Source organism: Haplochromis burtoni, unplaced genomic scaffold (assembly GCF_018398535.1).
Source record: "Haplochromis burtoni strain Fernald_Lab_line unplaced genomic scaffold, NCSU_Asbu1 Contig_13, whole genome shotgun sequence".
NCBI lineage: Eukaryota > Metazoa > Chordata > Actinopteri > Cichliformes > Cichlidae > Haplochromis > Haplochromis burtoni.
This window is the reverse complement of record NW_024582374.1, coordinates 1,153,776-1,168,723: the sequence shown is the minus strand read 5'-3', so window position 1 is coordinate 1,168,723 and position 14,948 is coordinate 1,153,776. Positions and strand designations below refer to the sequence as shown.

Below are 14,948 nucleotides of genomic sequence, written 5' to 3'. Positions count from 1 at the left end.
CACACAGATATCCCCCTAAAATAGCTCAAACTAAAAACAAACTAAAAACTACTTCCAAAAACATTCAGCTTTGATATTAATGAGTTTTTTGGGTTGATTGAGAACATGGTTGTTGTTCAATAATAACATTATTCCTCAAAAATACAACTTGCCTAATAATTCTGCACTCCCTGTATCAGCGTTTAAGTATACGTATATTTAGTTGGTAGAAAAACGGCAGCTTCTTTCTAAAACAATAAAAGCTTTACAAAGTTATTCTACAGATTGGTTGCCCCACAGTCGGCAGTCAAAAGCAGTCTGGGCGTTTTCAACTTTGAGAATTCTCAGGACATAAAACATTGTCATACCAATGTGTGCATGTTAGGTGGTAGAAGAGTCAACTGACAGGCCTTTATCAAACGTCCTGGTGGCTTACCTCTGAACTTTGGATTATTTTTGATAAGCTAGAGACAATATAGAAAGTATAGAAAATACATCAAATCCAACTCAATAAAGAGATGAAAAACAACAACAATGTTGTTTTCTATTTAGTCATTAAGGTAACATTAAAGGGACAATCAATTTAAACCTGTATTTCTACACAGTAAACTGGATTTTAAGCATGAACTGGGTTCACTGGGTTTACCATGATTAGAGCAGTTAGAGCAGCTTTTAAAAAGTTCAACTAGTGCGTGCAAATAACAAAAACAAAAGGTAAGAGTAATTCTCATTCAAAAGTCAGTTTGGAAGTTTTCACATTGCATCAAAGCCACATTTAGCCTAAAAAATCAATTTAAAAAAACTGATTTTAGCTTAAAAGTATACAGAAGGTGAACACTGGCCACTTTCAGAACTAACAATATTAGCACTGCTGGAAAACCGGGCTGAAGTTGAAAAAAGAATACACTCACCTTGAAGAACTACTGAAAGAAATATCTGGAGAAACATTTCAGTTTTTAAATGTTCCACAAAATTCACCAGCTAGCTGCTAAATCTGTCTGCAGTTTGGGGCTGGGCAGTTAGCATACACTGGGGATAAGGGAGGGTTTTTTTTCCACTATTTTCCTATTGGCAGCAATGCGCATGAGAGCACTGAGGCATAAAACCAAAATAATGAGCTCACACATGCTAAAAACTCCATTAATTGCAGTCAGGTGACAACTCTGTGAGTCTGGCATCTTTTGCATAACCTCCTGTCACTATAAAAATCCCGATGCAGCTGTAGCTATAAGTGTGATTATACCACGTAAACATTCACGGGTCATTTCACGAAAACCCGATCCCTCCCACCTGACCCCATCAGAATCAGCTGATGTTGTTTTTGTGTAGTAACTCAAGTATAATAAATGAAGCCATGCGTAATATTCCTTTCATACTGCAAATATGTTTCAAGTTACATGTCCCCAAGGTACGTAAGGGTGGGTCAAAATGTAGCATTTTCCTGTATTTCTTTCTGCATCCTAACTCATGACATGAAATTTTCAGGGCTTCTAAAACCAGATCGATTTTACACCAAGCGTCACATTTGTTTTGTTTCTTGCATTTTTCTTTCTGACCAACCCTGAGCATCACTGTCATGGAATACCTCATAGCTTCAACAGCAAAACTGCACCAGTTTAATCTCTATGACGTAGAGGAACAGAAACAAGCATTGGTACCCTGATTGTTTTATCTCACAACTCACTGGAGAAAACTTGAAAAAATGTATTTTAGGTAAACTTTCAGGGTTTGCATCATCATGTGCAATAGGCAGGATATGGAAGGACTCGTTTTACCCTATATTTTGATAGCTGGCTCATCTTCTAACTTTGATTCCTTCTTGGTGAAAAATAATAATTTCATTTGTGAATGTATCTTAACTGCTATGTTCATATGTTATATATATATATATATATATATATGTTTGCAACAACCACGGGTCCTTACAATCTGAAATCTGAACCGACCCTTATATAGAATAGAATAGCCCTTTATTGTCATTGTACATATACAACAAAGTTGTGGAAATATACGTTAATCTAAGCTAAGGTGGTGTTTTGCCCCCTGTAGTGCCGAGGTTAGTACCACACATTCTAAAACCCCAAATTTCCATTGCTTTGGTCCTCATGCAAGACTGTGTTAAGCAACAGGATGTAAAGAAAGGTCAGGAGCTGCTAATTGTTAACAACAACACTTCATCTGCTGCCATCAAAACTCCTAACAGCTGCTTTGAGCTCACAGCTGAAGCAAAGCCTAAAGTCTCGCAGTAAAATGATCCGTCCCGGTTCAATTAGGGGTGGGCATAAAAGTAGAGAAGAATACATCATGTGCGAGCTGCCAGACATGCGGTCCTGGCCCTAGGCTGGGGTTAGCCACAACATCCATCCAGCGCTTTAGGCCCCATTGTGCTGCAACCAGCACCTCTGATTTAACAGCACACTTCGCCAGGACCGTCCGTCAGTGATGATTCCCAAGCAGCAGCTTTGAAGCTAAATATTGGACAGTAGCTAGAAGCCAGGTCCGCTGGTTTCATACCAGAAAAACACTGAGAGACGGCAGCGAGGGCTAGCTGTCATCTGTGCTCTCGCCTGATAGGAGGATGAACTGCTGCCTCAGAAGCTCCTGTCTCTTTTGGGCCTCTCGCTGATCTGCATTGCTTCAGGTGAAAATCTATCCTCAGATGAAAAATCTTTTAATCAAAGGAAGAGTCTTTAATGCAACCCATCACGATCTGCGTAAGCAGATTTTATTACTGACCATGCATATATTTCACTTTGCATTAAGATCTCTGAGACAGGCTGTGTAAAGGAGGAAATCCTAAACTTTTATTTTTGATTCAGTCCCAAAGCTGGCACTTCGAGATAAATGTCTGGTGTTTAGCTGCTTTCTTTACCTCGCTGTTATTGACAGCAAGCAACTGGTCTACTGCTTCCACTGACACACTTTCCACATACTAGTATGTCAAAATTCATCTGTTTGCTCGCCTTTAGTCTGCCTTCCTAACAGTATAGCAAGTTTAGTTGGTTTTCAGTCACTGTCAAAATAAGTTTGTATGTGCTGAAGAGTTTGCAGAAAATAATGGAGCCATGTACAGACATACCTATAGAGAATGACAATCTAGCTAACAGGCAGTCTGAGTGATTCAACAGCCTGACCAAAAATATTGCCAAAGTTACTGTGATGGCAGGTTCACCAATTATACGCACAAGTCCTTTTTAACATTTCACTCCCCCGAATCTGTGCTGCTTTTACGATCATTATGGCAAGCCCTGGGGCACTTCTGGAGCTAAATAACAGCACTACTGCTGGGAAAATAACTAGAAAACAACATTACAACAGAGATGTAAACATGCAGTGTGTCAATCGTAGTCGAGCTGGAACGTCTGCGTGATCTGTGACTCCCATAATTAACTGTCAGTGGTGTCAGCGTTCAGCAGAGTTTCACATGAAGGTGGGTGCTCCACTAACTGGCTGAAGTCCTCCTCTCTGCACGATTTAACAGCCAACAAAACTTGCTCTGTACAGCAGCAGCAGCTCTCAGCTGTGCGCTTCCATACAGGGTGATGATCTTATCACAAAGCAGAACGTACCAACACTCTGTCAAAAGCTCTGTTTATGCTACTTGACTGTGAAACCAGCTTCAGTTGCAAGGCATGTCAGTGATGTTTTAATTCACCGCTGCTCAGCATCACACATGAAACCTGAGAGAAAACGACAGAAGGATGGAAACCATAATGTCAACAGAGGCAAACTGAGCAGTGTTACTCGAGGTTGAAACACTGTACAGTGCACTACAAAGTAAACAAATGAGGAAAATGCCAGATTGGGATAATTTAATTGTCCACTGCATTGCTAACGACCTCATTAACAAAAGAATGATGGGAAATCAGCATGGTCTGGGCGAGGAACCGCCTGTGTGACAGCCATCTGGCTACAATGGTTAGGGGGGGTTGCAATGGGGGTTGGGGAACTTGTAAGCTAACACCACGACCATCGCAACTTCCAAGTGCAGACCTAGAGCACCTCTAGATGGAAGTTAGTGGTGTTTTACTAAACAAGTGTAAATTCGACATTTTTCTCTTTAATTACTGAAAATGTGACCAAAGTCTGAAAATGAGAGAAAATATTACTAATAATAGAGCTCAATGACTTTTCTCAGCATTTAGGTCTATTTGTAGGTAATTGCAATATACAGTATAATATCCACTATACATCAAACACAGAGTGCATTTATGCACACCTAAAAACACTGTATCGTCCTTAAACACCTGACATTGTAGTGTTTTATGACTGGCCTAAGACAGGTAAAACCAAAATCTTTGCAATGGGAAGACAACACCACCTCACATAGTGTAATAATTACTGGCTGATGGACTCTGGTAATAAAAATTCAATGATAAATTCATTTTGCAGTGTCGTTTCCAACACTGCTAAATGGGTGCAAACTGGGTGTGGCCATAGTTAAGTTAAACTAAACCAAACTAAACCAAAAACTAAAATTAGGTGGGAAAAAGCATTTTGGTTAACATTTATATTTACATTTTTAAATTTAGACAAATTCCTCTACACAACCAGTGCAAGGAGGCTTTGTTCAGTGAGGTGGGATGTCTACATGACTGAGTCAAATGCTGTGCTTGAAATATATTATAGGTTCTGAATTTTAAAAGTAAAAGTGAAACCAATGACAGCTCGCCATTTTCAAACAGTAAACACTTACCGAAACAAGCAAAAGTGAAACCAAATAAATATCAAAACTAAAACTCAAAAGAAAAAAAAAAAAAAAAACATATCACAATAGTAGTCAATAACCACTGATGCTTCGAGGTATGTAAAATTTAAAAAACAGCCATAAAACTTTGGCTCTGCTGTTGTTCAAATACATTTTCTCAACTGCAACTCCTCCAAATTTGGTAAAAGAGAAATCAAGCACAACATCCACTGTAGTTATACCGGTAGAAGGCGGCCTTTCAGTGAATTTGCCCACTACACCTCTATATTCCCATATAAATGCTAACTGACGTAGACTTTTGAGCAATCAAATCGATGTGAAGGACCTGATTTAAATCTCCTCGCTGTGACCTTAAGAAGCTGCCCACTGTTTACTTACAGCCCTCTGTGCCAATAGCTTATTATTAAATGTCAATGATATTTAAGCTCTTTATTTGTTTTTCATTTGCTTTTTCCGGCAAATTAGAAAACTTATCTCCAAAAGTCTGATAACAGAAGAATGAAATTCATGTTCTTGCTGCTTCAAACATTTGAATCTGATGTCAGAGCAGGACAGAGACAAAGGCAGATCCTGACTTTGTTTCACACACTTATATGCAAACAGCACATCATATATGTGTGCATCATACATATATAAAGCTTAGAGAATTGCATTGGTTAGTCACTGTCAGTTAGCTATAAAAAATGAATCTGCACTTTATTTTTGTGTTTAGCTTAGGACAAAGTGATGATAGATTTCTTATAATGTTTAAACCAAGAAAACAAGCTTTACATGCTACATGCTCATTTACCACTGGTCCCTTGACCATATTGATAATGTATTTCCTTGTTATTTTACAGTCAGCCATAATGCTTTAATTTAGACATTGCTGGTGTAACTTTGCTTAACACACTATCCCGGGTTTGTTTGTGGTAGCAGTAGTTACATCCATTACATCCATGCACATGTTTTTTAAAGCAAACACTGCTAACCATCAGGTCACTTGAATTTTCTTCTGTTCACAGGCAAATGTCTGGTAAATTATGTTTCTTCGGTTATACTTACCATGTTTGTCCATTTATTCAGGTCCTATATTTAAGGCAAGTATATGGGAAGGGCCGCCCCAGTACTTCCTGTTTATATAGGGTCATGAGGTCACTGCGCGCATCACTGGGTGCAACCAAATGAAGGGTTTTTCATTTTGTTTAGTATTGTTTATTTTCTTTAAAGTAGCCTTTTGAGTTGTATTGTATGTAGTGTTTTACTTTTCAAACCATTTAGCTGAGTAAATGCGTTTGTCAGTTTCATGCATAATCTTATTCCTGTTCTTTGTTTAGAATTGTATTGTTTGGTCTGACCTATTTCTTTCAATGGTAGAGACTAACGAGGTTCAGGTGTGGGTAACGTCCTGTATAAAGCAAGTGGGATTTTTGCCTACCAGGTTGATTGTTTTGTGGTAGATGCCAGAAATAAAGTATACTTAGTCTGCTGATGCCGTTTACGTTATGCTACCTCACACAGTGATGCAGACTGAGACCCACTGTTTTTTTAAACAACCTGAACGTATTATCTTTAAAGGTAACTTTGATAACTTGGTTTTAAAAACTTGTATGAATGTGTTCAAATATGCGCTTTGTGCCAGCGTGCTTTGACAACAGCACATAGACTCCCTCCCTGGAAGAAACAGCCCAATGACACAGGCTGTGGTTTCTGTTCTGAAACATCTGGCTGTCAGAAATGGACAGCCAGCTGTTTCATTTCATTTCCAAGAAAAAAAAGCCAATCTATCATTTCTGTTTGAACACATAAACTGAAAATTGTAACATATCATCAAACGTCAAGCACATACCTATAAACAAGCTTCTACATGACTCTGCCGGAGACAGAGGTCGGTACTCGGAGCCCATGTCTCACTCTGTGTTGAGAAACAACTCCTTCCACTCTCCTCTGACTGTTTTCAGATACCAGCAAGTTGCTCTACTTCCTGTTGGCATTCCTCTTTTTTCCCTCGCTGAAGACGGATGAACATTTAGAGACGAATTGACATTTCAGAACAGAAATTTAGCACAGCATAGCTCCACTTTCTGCTGCTGCACTCGGTCAGCTGATAAGCTGTGTTTTTGTTTGAACGGAAGTTGTGAAAGTGAGCAGCCAATTACAGCCGTGAGCTGCAGCACGTCACGACAGGAAGCCACATGAAAGAAAAAAAAGGGGAGAGAGAAAGCGGAAGAGAGAGAGAGCTGGAGAGGGGGGCTCTCCACTGGATTTCATTGTGTTGCTTTCAAGAAGGTCTAAAAAACAGATGCTGCTGGCGATAAAGTGATGACTCACACAGCACAAAGGTGCTTGTCTGTTTGCTTGTTTAGAGTAAAATGATTTACAGTGAGCATTGTTTCATGGTGAGGGAGGAGCATGAAGTGGATGAGACTTTTTCCAAAAAACACCAGAGTTGCAACAAACCGTCGTGTATAGTCCCTGCTGGGAAATGATTAACAGGTTCTGGAATTTCCCCACACGTCTTTCTGCATTGTGTCGGAACACATTCATCGATGGAAAGTTCCTCACCAGCAGTTTGTGACATTTACTTGTCCCTTTACTGCTGCATTTTGATAGATCTCCTGCAGTTTCCTTTTTGAAAGCGAGGCCAGGCCATGAAACACACACAAAATGTTACAGCTGTCACAGACACAAGGGAATAAAGATTTTCAGTTTATCTGTCAGTGTCTCTGGGTAGAAGCAAGTAAATGCAAGGTTATAACATTTCAAGTTAAGAAGCACATCAAATGAATGAGAAGCAAAAACTCATTATAAAATGAGCTAGTTGTTGTCAGTGTTTTAGTAAAGGTTTTATAACTGCTTATTTCATAATGTATGAATGAAAGGTCAGCAGGACAAGTACCAGACAAAGCACGACGTGATACAGAACATCCAAATATTCACTGCAAGATGCAGACACGATCCAACTCTTCCCAACTTGAATCAAGAAGAAATAATAAAACTTAAAGCTTTTATAGCTCACCTTTTCTTATTTCTACTTTCCCAGTCTAAACCTGGTAGAAAACAAGTAGTCTGGGGTGTTGTCAGATGACGTTAATGCATTCTTGGCTCCTAAATGTCTGGAATATGTTTGGCAAAAAGACGATTTTTCTTACCAGCGTTTATATAGTTTAAATCGTGCAGCCGTGTTTTAAAACACCAGATCACACAGTTTATTTCTTTATACAGAAATCTGAAGAGTCTCATACCTGTTATAACGAAGCACTCAGCTTCAGAAATAGTAATAAAAATATATATATGGAAAAAAATTAAACACATTGGAGAAGTTGTGAGGATGAGCTAGGTCTACACTCTGCCTAATTAAATGGCACGTCTCCTACTATTCATGAAGAGCACTTATTAAAACAAGCATTCACATCCAATCCACTAGATAAATGACTTTACACCAAGTGCCATGAAGCCCATTAAATTGCTTCTTTAGAGATGGATCTGGTCCAAACACACAATCAAAGGATTTGACTGGGATTATCTCAGATTAGAAACACTCAGGGACAAATGAGGAGATGACAGGATATCATACATTGAAAGGATAAATTAGCAGTCACATACCAGACCAAATTTGCGATGGGTGTTAGGGAATAAAGAGCGTGGAGGGGGAGACTGAGTGCTAAAAAGCAAAGCAGCTCTTTAGTTTTTAGTAAGCCCAATGATACATGGCCAACGTAAACCACAGTAAAAGCTTTTCCCTCTCCCTCTAAAACCCCCTGCCATGTAAATAAAGACCACATCAGGGGAAGAATCAAACACCAAAGTCTAAGAAATGAACGCTAAGTAACTTTTGAGAAATTAATATGTTCATTTGTTATGTTTCTCACGCAGCTCTCTTACCTAACATACACTTTGAAGTGGATTTGAAGCCCAAGTGCCCAAAGTGGAACATAATTTTAAAAATGCAGCCTTGGTTTCATGAAGTAATGTTGGCGTCCAAATATTTCACAAAAATGATCATTAGAGACATTTTTACTGTGTGACTTCGTTTCAGCTCCACTTCAGTCTAAAGTCAAACTTTAACTTTGTGAAAAACGTGAACAGTTGTCAGTACTTGACTGTATTTCAGAGGGAAAACTATTGATTATTGTGGAGCACTGAGCCTTCGGCAATTCCTTTAATAACTGCGGTGCTACAGAATTTGCAATGCACCAAACTGTATTTTAACCAAATATATGAGAATTGTGAGCTTAATTTTCAAATCCAGAGTTAAAAAGCGCTGATTTTTGCAAGGTGGATGTTTTAGTTCTGCTCTAATTTGAATATTTTAAAGTGAAGTAAAGCAGGCCTAGTGCTGATAAAACACTTTTCAGGAGGATAAATAATGTAGGCACTGGTTAATGTTAGCATGTACTGCTTTGCATATTTTAACACCGATGAGGACCTCAGTTCTGTCGCATTAAACCGAGGCTTTCGCTTTCTCCCAGACAGCAATAAAAAGGTATTCTGGAGGGTTTGCGCATTAAAGAACTGTGACCTATGAACTCCACATAATCTTCTCTGCCTTATGCTCAGTTGTCAGGCTCGTTTCCCCATTGTGCTAGGATTGGGTGCCACGGACAGTGGGAAGTAATACCCTACCTGCTCTGCTTGTTAAAAGTTGAAAAGCTCGATTCATCTACTCTTTGATCTGTTTTATCGTCTTTAATGATGAATAACGTGACTTACAGGTTGTCTTTGTGTAAGATTTTGTTTGAATTTCTCCACCGGAGACAAAAAGTTCACTCTCGGTTAAACTTTAGCTCTGGATCTGCAAATTGAACCTTTCAAGAATTTTGACAAGAAACTGATCGGTGCAGTTGATACACATTTATGCTATTATGTTACACTACAGCTCAACTGAAATCTTAATTCTCCACATTTTTTTTTTTTTTTTAAATGAAGGACAGTATTTCATCTAATGCGCGTAAGTTCCAACTTCCAATGACCAACATTTTGTAAAACCTGTACATGCTATACAAAATATATACTATACATAACGGTCACTAAATACACATGAAAAAATAAATATACACTAAAAAGTATTGAATAAATAGAGTAACTATGACTGTGTTTGCAAAATAAAACCATTTCAAAATCGGTGACAAATTAAAGGAAAAACATTGAATTTTTGGATTCCAGTGATCCAATGAGAGAGAGGCCTCACAGCAAATCAATGTGTAATTGTTCTTCATGATCACCTTTATCTTATGACAGTTCTGAAGGCACTGATAAACTTCTGAAGCAAATGTCCCCAACTCCAGCCACCTTAGCAAGCCTTCCCAACATTGGAGCACAACAAAAAAAAAAGTATAACAACTATTATTACTAATGTTACTATTTTAAAGGAGTTTGCACTGAAACTCTGGTTTCACTCTCCTAGCTATACCCTACATCACAATAAAATGCCTACAGCCCTACAGTACACAGCATGACTGCTGCTTTTTCGGAGTAGTACAAGAAACTTTCATAACAAAATGGCACTCCACATTCAACATGACAATAAAATAACATGTGAAATAAAGAAAATGTTATCTTGATGAAGCTTTATGAAAATCAAACAGCTAAAAAATGACGTCAAAGTAAAAACTGCAGTTCCTCCAATGGCCACATGACAAAGCATCTGACAGTGATCCAAAACGCACGGTAGGTGTGTAGAAGCTCTCAGCTCTTATTTGCAGTTTATGTGTCAGAAACTATTTAATAAACTACATTTTAGAAAAGAATAATTACTGGGAATATGACACAGTCCGATTGGTTTTTGTAGGTCAGGTTTCTGTAAAATTTTGTGATTTTATTTATTCTGTGGTGATATCTTCCTATAAATAAAGAAATACAGTGTATGGTAGCATATAAATTGTGTTTTCCAACATGCTATCATTAATATTAAGAAGTATGCTCATCAGTGAGTGATATAAGGACTGGGAGCTGCGAAATAAGTCTAGTTAGCTGTCAGTTCAAGCTGTTCTCATGGGTGATTGGCAAAAGTTCAAAGTTGAACAAATTCTAATACTGCTGCATTGTTGTCACACACTCCATATACGATAATTAGGAAAGGTGCATACATTAAAAAAAATCAAATCAATACTCTAACACAAAGAGTGCTCATATCACAGATGGGACTAAGCAGCTGCTAACAACATCACCCCTCAAGCTGATTAACAGCCTGTGTGCTCTTGAAATTGCTGTCAAACTATTTTTAGTGCTTGCCCACACAGACATTGCATCAATAAAACTACCAATTACCAGTACCAACATTGTCAGATGAACTGTAAATTCAAGCAGAAGTGACAAATACATTCAGAATTCCTCTTTATGGCAGTCACAGTTTTGACCACGAGTACGCAAACACGGCGAGTTTGTATGAAACAAGTATAAAGTCTCGGTCTGACATTAAATAAACCTCCTGACACTGTCACCCCGTTCTCACGCTCACACACACGCAGTACCTCTAAATGCAGTACTGAATGCCTTTGATCATTCCACTTGATCACAGCTCTAAGATGTCAGCTGTGTTTGAGATAGGGAGAATTTGTCATTGGCTGCAGCCAGCCTTCTCTCCGTCATCCAATTTCACTGCCTTGATTTACAGCAGACGCCAGCAATTTAAGTGTGAATGAGGGTGTTTCGCAGACACATAACTCCACATCTAACACCTTCTCATAAACAATAAATTGCCGAAGTTATTTTGTTCTTGTCTCATCCTTCTCTATTAACGAGGCGTTATTAACAAGCGCAGCAGGGAACAAATTCTAATCTTTCGGATTGCTCACAGAGGCTTTTGCTTGCCGCTGAAAAACAAAAAAAGCATTTTATTGTCACAAAGTTCTAAAGCAAGGTCAGACGTTCAAGGTTGCCGCACGGTTTTAATATTCAGACTTGACCATGTAAAGCTTCAGGAGGTAGAGCATTTTCACTCCATTAGAGAAGGGACAAGCATAATTATGAAAATGAGATAAGGGAGAATCAAAATGACCTGATTGAAAAAAAGAGAAAAAAGTCCTCCAGTGCAGAACTTAGTTTGATTGATTCAGAGCAGATGAGCCCAGGGCTCCACTGTTGGCAGCCCAGGGTTCATGCTGTAATGATAGCTTTATAATTAAGATTAAAGACCACAGAGCACAGACAAGACACTCGAGTGGTGTTGGGGGCTTCTCTGATGATACTGGGAATAATTGGAGAGAAGTATCTACAATCCCTACCTCCCTAAAGAGCAGGCGAATGTGGGTATCACTATATGCAAACACTGGGTGTGACTGACAATCGGAATGAGCTTGAAATACCAAAATCGCTGACGTCTTTCAGAAAGCGTGATAACTCACGATCTCTGTGTCGCTTCAGGATGTTAAAAATAAGGGAGAGCTTGATTTATGTATTACTGTACTAGTTCAGTTCAAAAAAATGAAGCAAAAGGCATGTGTTAAACAGAAGATTATGTATTATTATGACTATTCGCTCTTTACACAGGGCAGATTGGAGAGCCATCTGGGCAGCAGTTACGACTGAGACAGACTGACTTCTGTTGCTAATGAGTTGGCCAGCATGAAATGAACAACCACATTTTCAACAACTTTCTCCTTTTGTGATATTTGAGGAGGTGGCGACACTTTCTGCTCAACTTTTTTAACAACATTTTTTTTCATAACGTCAGCACGGACGGGTCGGAGGCCCTCCCCCCTCCGCCCACATGGCCGTCCTTTGTTAAATAACGTCTTCAGTCGCTCGTCTGATTTTCACCATTTTTCCGCAGCTCATCAAGGTTCGTGTGCAAAGTGGCCATCATTTCTCACCTTTGCTGACACCTTCTATCTGATGAGGGTGAAGTCAAGTCGCTTAGATGACTAATAATCATATCAAAGGTGCCATGTCATGCAGCAGATTTAAATAAGAGGGTTTGAGGGAGCATTTGCATGCATCTGTATGCCTGGGCTAAGAGGCTAATGTCATAAAGTACGGCGCAGACATGATTTAATGTAATCTGTCATGTCATATGCTAATCTTCAGTCCTCTCGGTAACATGCAGCATGTTAGCACGGGGAGCTTTCAAGGAGCACTACAGTAAGTCAGAGGTGTGCTATGAGACGGCCTACAGCGTGTGTTTGCGTTCTCCTACAACTCAGACTGCCTACAGTTTGGGCTGTCATAACATTACATGACTGAAATCATAAAAAAAACACAACAATGACAACATTTTAACATCTATAAGAAAATAATACGAAAACACAAAATAATATTTTTTTTAAAAAGCCGATGAAATGAATTGCAACCGAAATAATAAACAGCACAGGGAAAACCATATCTGTATAATATGATGTGTATTATACACATGCTTTGTTGGAATTTCACATCAGTGTATTGGTACATTAGTTCTGTGTTTATTTCCCAGTCGGACAGACGTTATTAGCAGGGATGCACAGATTGTGAAATTCGTTGCCGATGTTTAAAATAACAATTTGGCTGATAACCAACACCATTTTTTCCCCAGTATTTAGATTTTTTTTTTTTTAAATTATTTAACTTTTTGTTCCCGGGAAACGAGCAAATTGTCACTGTAAAAAACAAAACAAAAAAACAAAACAATTCTGTGCCCCTGGTCCAGATCCAGATCGGGGGATGGGTCGGGGCAAAGATGCCCAGACCTCCCTGTCTGGAGACACCACCCCCAGCTATAATTTTGGGGTGGGGGTGGGGATGTGGGAGGCATTCCCAAAACAGCTGAGAGAGATCATCTTTCCAGCATCTCCTGGGTCTGTTCGACAGTTTCCTTCCAGTTAGACGAGTCCAAAACACCTCACCTAGGAAGCATCCTGGCCAAATGCTGATCCACCTCTATCACCTCCTTCTAATGTGGAGGAGTATCAGCTCTACTCTGAGCTTCTTCTGAATCATCAAGCTCCACATCTGATTTGTAAGACCGACCCCAGACACCCTTTCGATGAAGCTCATCTATGCAGCTTGTACATTATCTTCAGTCTTATCCTTTTGGTCATGAGCCGCAGCTCGTGGTTCGTTGCTTTAGTGCTAAACCCTATCTTTACCACAAGAGAACGGTACATTAGAGTGGTACAACGGGCTGGTCTAGAAGTTCTTCTTCACACATCTGTCAATCATTTAGCCAGCACAAAATTAGTGGGACAAATCATATAAATATTACACATTCACATCGCCAGTGTCATCAACAGGACCAACACTAATCCATACCAATGTATTGGTACAGCTTAAGTTACTGTTAAAGCCTCAGATTGACTAAAAAACCTACAATAAAGTCACTTCTGCTATGTTTTATCCAGATATTTACATATTCTAGTCTCCATACAGGCAAATTATTTGATTTGATTTAGTCTCTGTGCTTTTGTATCTACTTTCTGAGCATTTGCGTCCAACCCTGACCTCCTCCAACACTGAAAGTGTTCATTCTAATGAATCCAAGTTGATCCCTAAGCTGGTGACAGGGCAGCCAAAGGTCAAACCAAAGCAACAGATAAGACCCATAGTTAAAACAAAATCATCGTCAACTAACTAAACAAAAGAAAAACTGCAACTAAACCTCCTAGCAACTCAAAGAAAAGAGAAGAGGGGAAAATGGCAGCGCTCCTTTCAAGCTTTCTCTGGCAAGGTTAACACGAAAAGACGAAAACAAAGGATGAATTAGCATAAGAGAAGCAAACAAAATAATACGGTAAAGTGGAACCTAAACTAGACAATAGCATAACACAGTTGCACAGCCTCACAAAAGCACTCTGACAGATACAAAAATAACCAAAGCTCGTCTATCCAGTTTGCTGTTCTTTGCTGCTCTAGATTTTTGCATGTGGAGGTGGATGCTAGTGACTCAGGTGTATGATCCAGCCTTCTTCAGGATGATCCCAAGGGAATGAGTTCAACAAAACTAAAAACAGCATATCTGTATTTAGTATCACCGTTATCGTTTGCCTTTAAAGACAGGTAATTGTCTGTTATGATGGTTAGAGGTTGGGATCTGTGTCGTGGACAATGCCTTCTTTTATAACCAAGGCACACTTTATGCAACGACAGCTGAAGAGACAACACATCGTACACGTCCTTCGTGGTTTTATTTGTGTACATTAAAAGGGCTTTGTGGGAAATTTGATTTTCTTCAAACCATAGTGTTTATAATTTTATGCCCATTTCTATCTTGGATAAAATACATACACACACACACACACAGACATCTAAAGTGATGAATTACAATCTCATACAACACTGGTGCATTTGGCTGCTCATCAGTTACACGATG

At 39.1% G+C, this 14,948-nt stretch overlaps 1 protein-coding gene across 3 annotated transcripts in view; it reads right to left on the bottom strand.

Annotated features, from left to right (window-relative positions):
• The window catches only part of LOC102312692, a 129,745-nt gene that overhangs the window by 81,058 nt on the left and 33,739 nt on the right, over positions 1 to 14,948 (bottom strand). Inside the window, exon 1 of one of the 3 annotated variants that reach the window (XM_005919787.3) lies at positions 6,516 to 6,805. The exons of 1 other annotated variant lie outside the window; for it this stretch is intronic. In XM_005919787.3, the coding sequence (XP_005919849.1) occupies positions 6,516 to 6,573 (58 nt within the window). In that variant the 5' untranslated portion in view covers positions 6,574 to 6,805. One more of the 3 variants, XM_005919789.2, reaches the window with a different exon arrangement.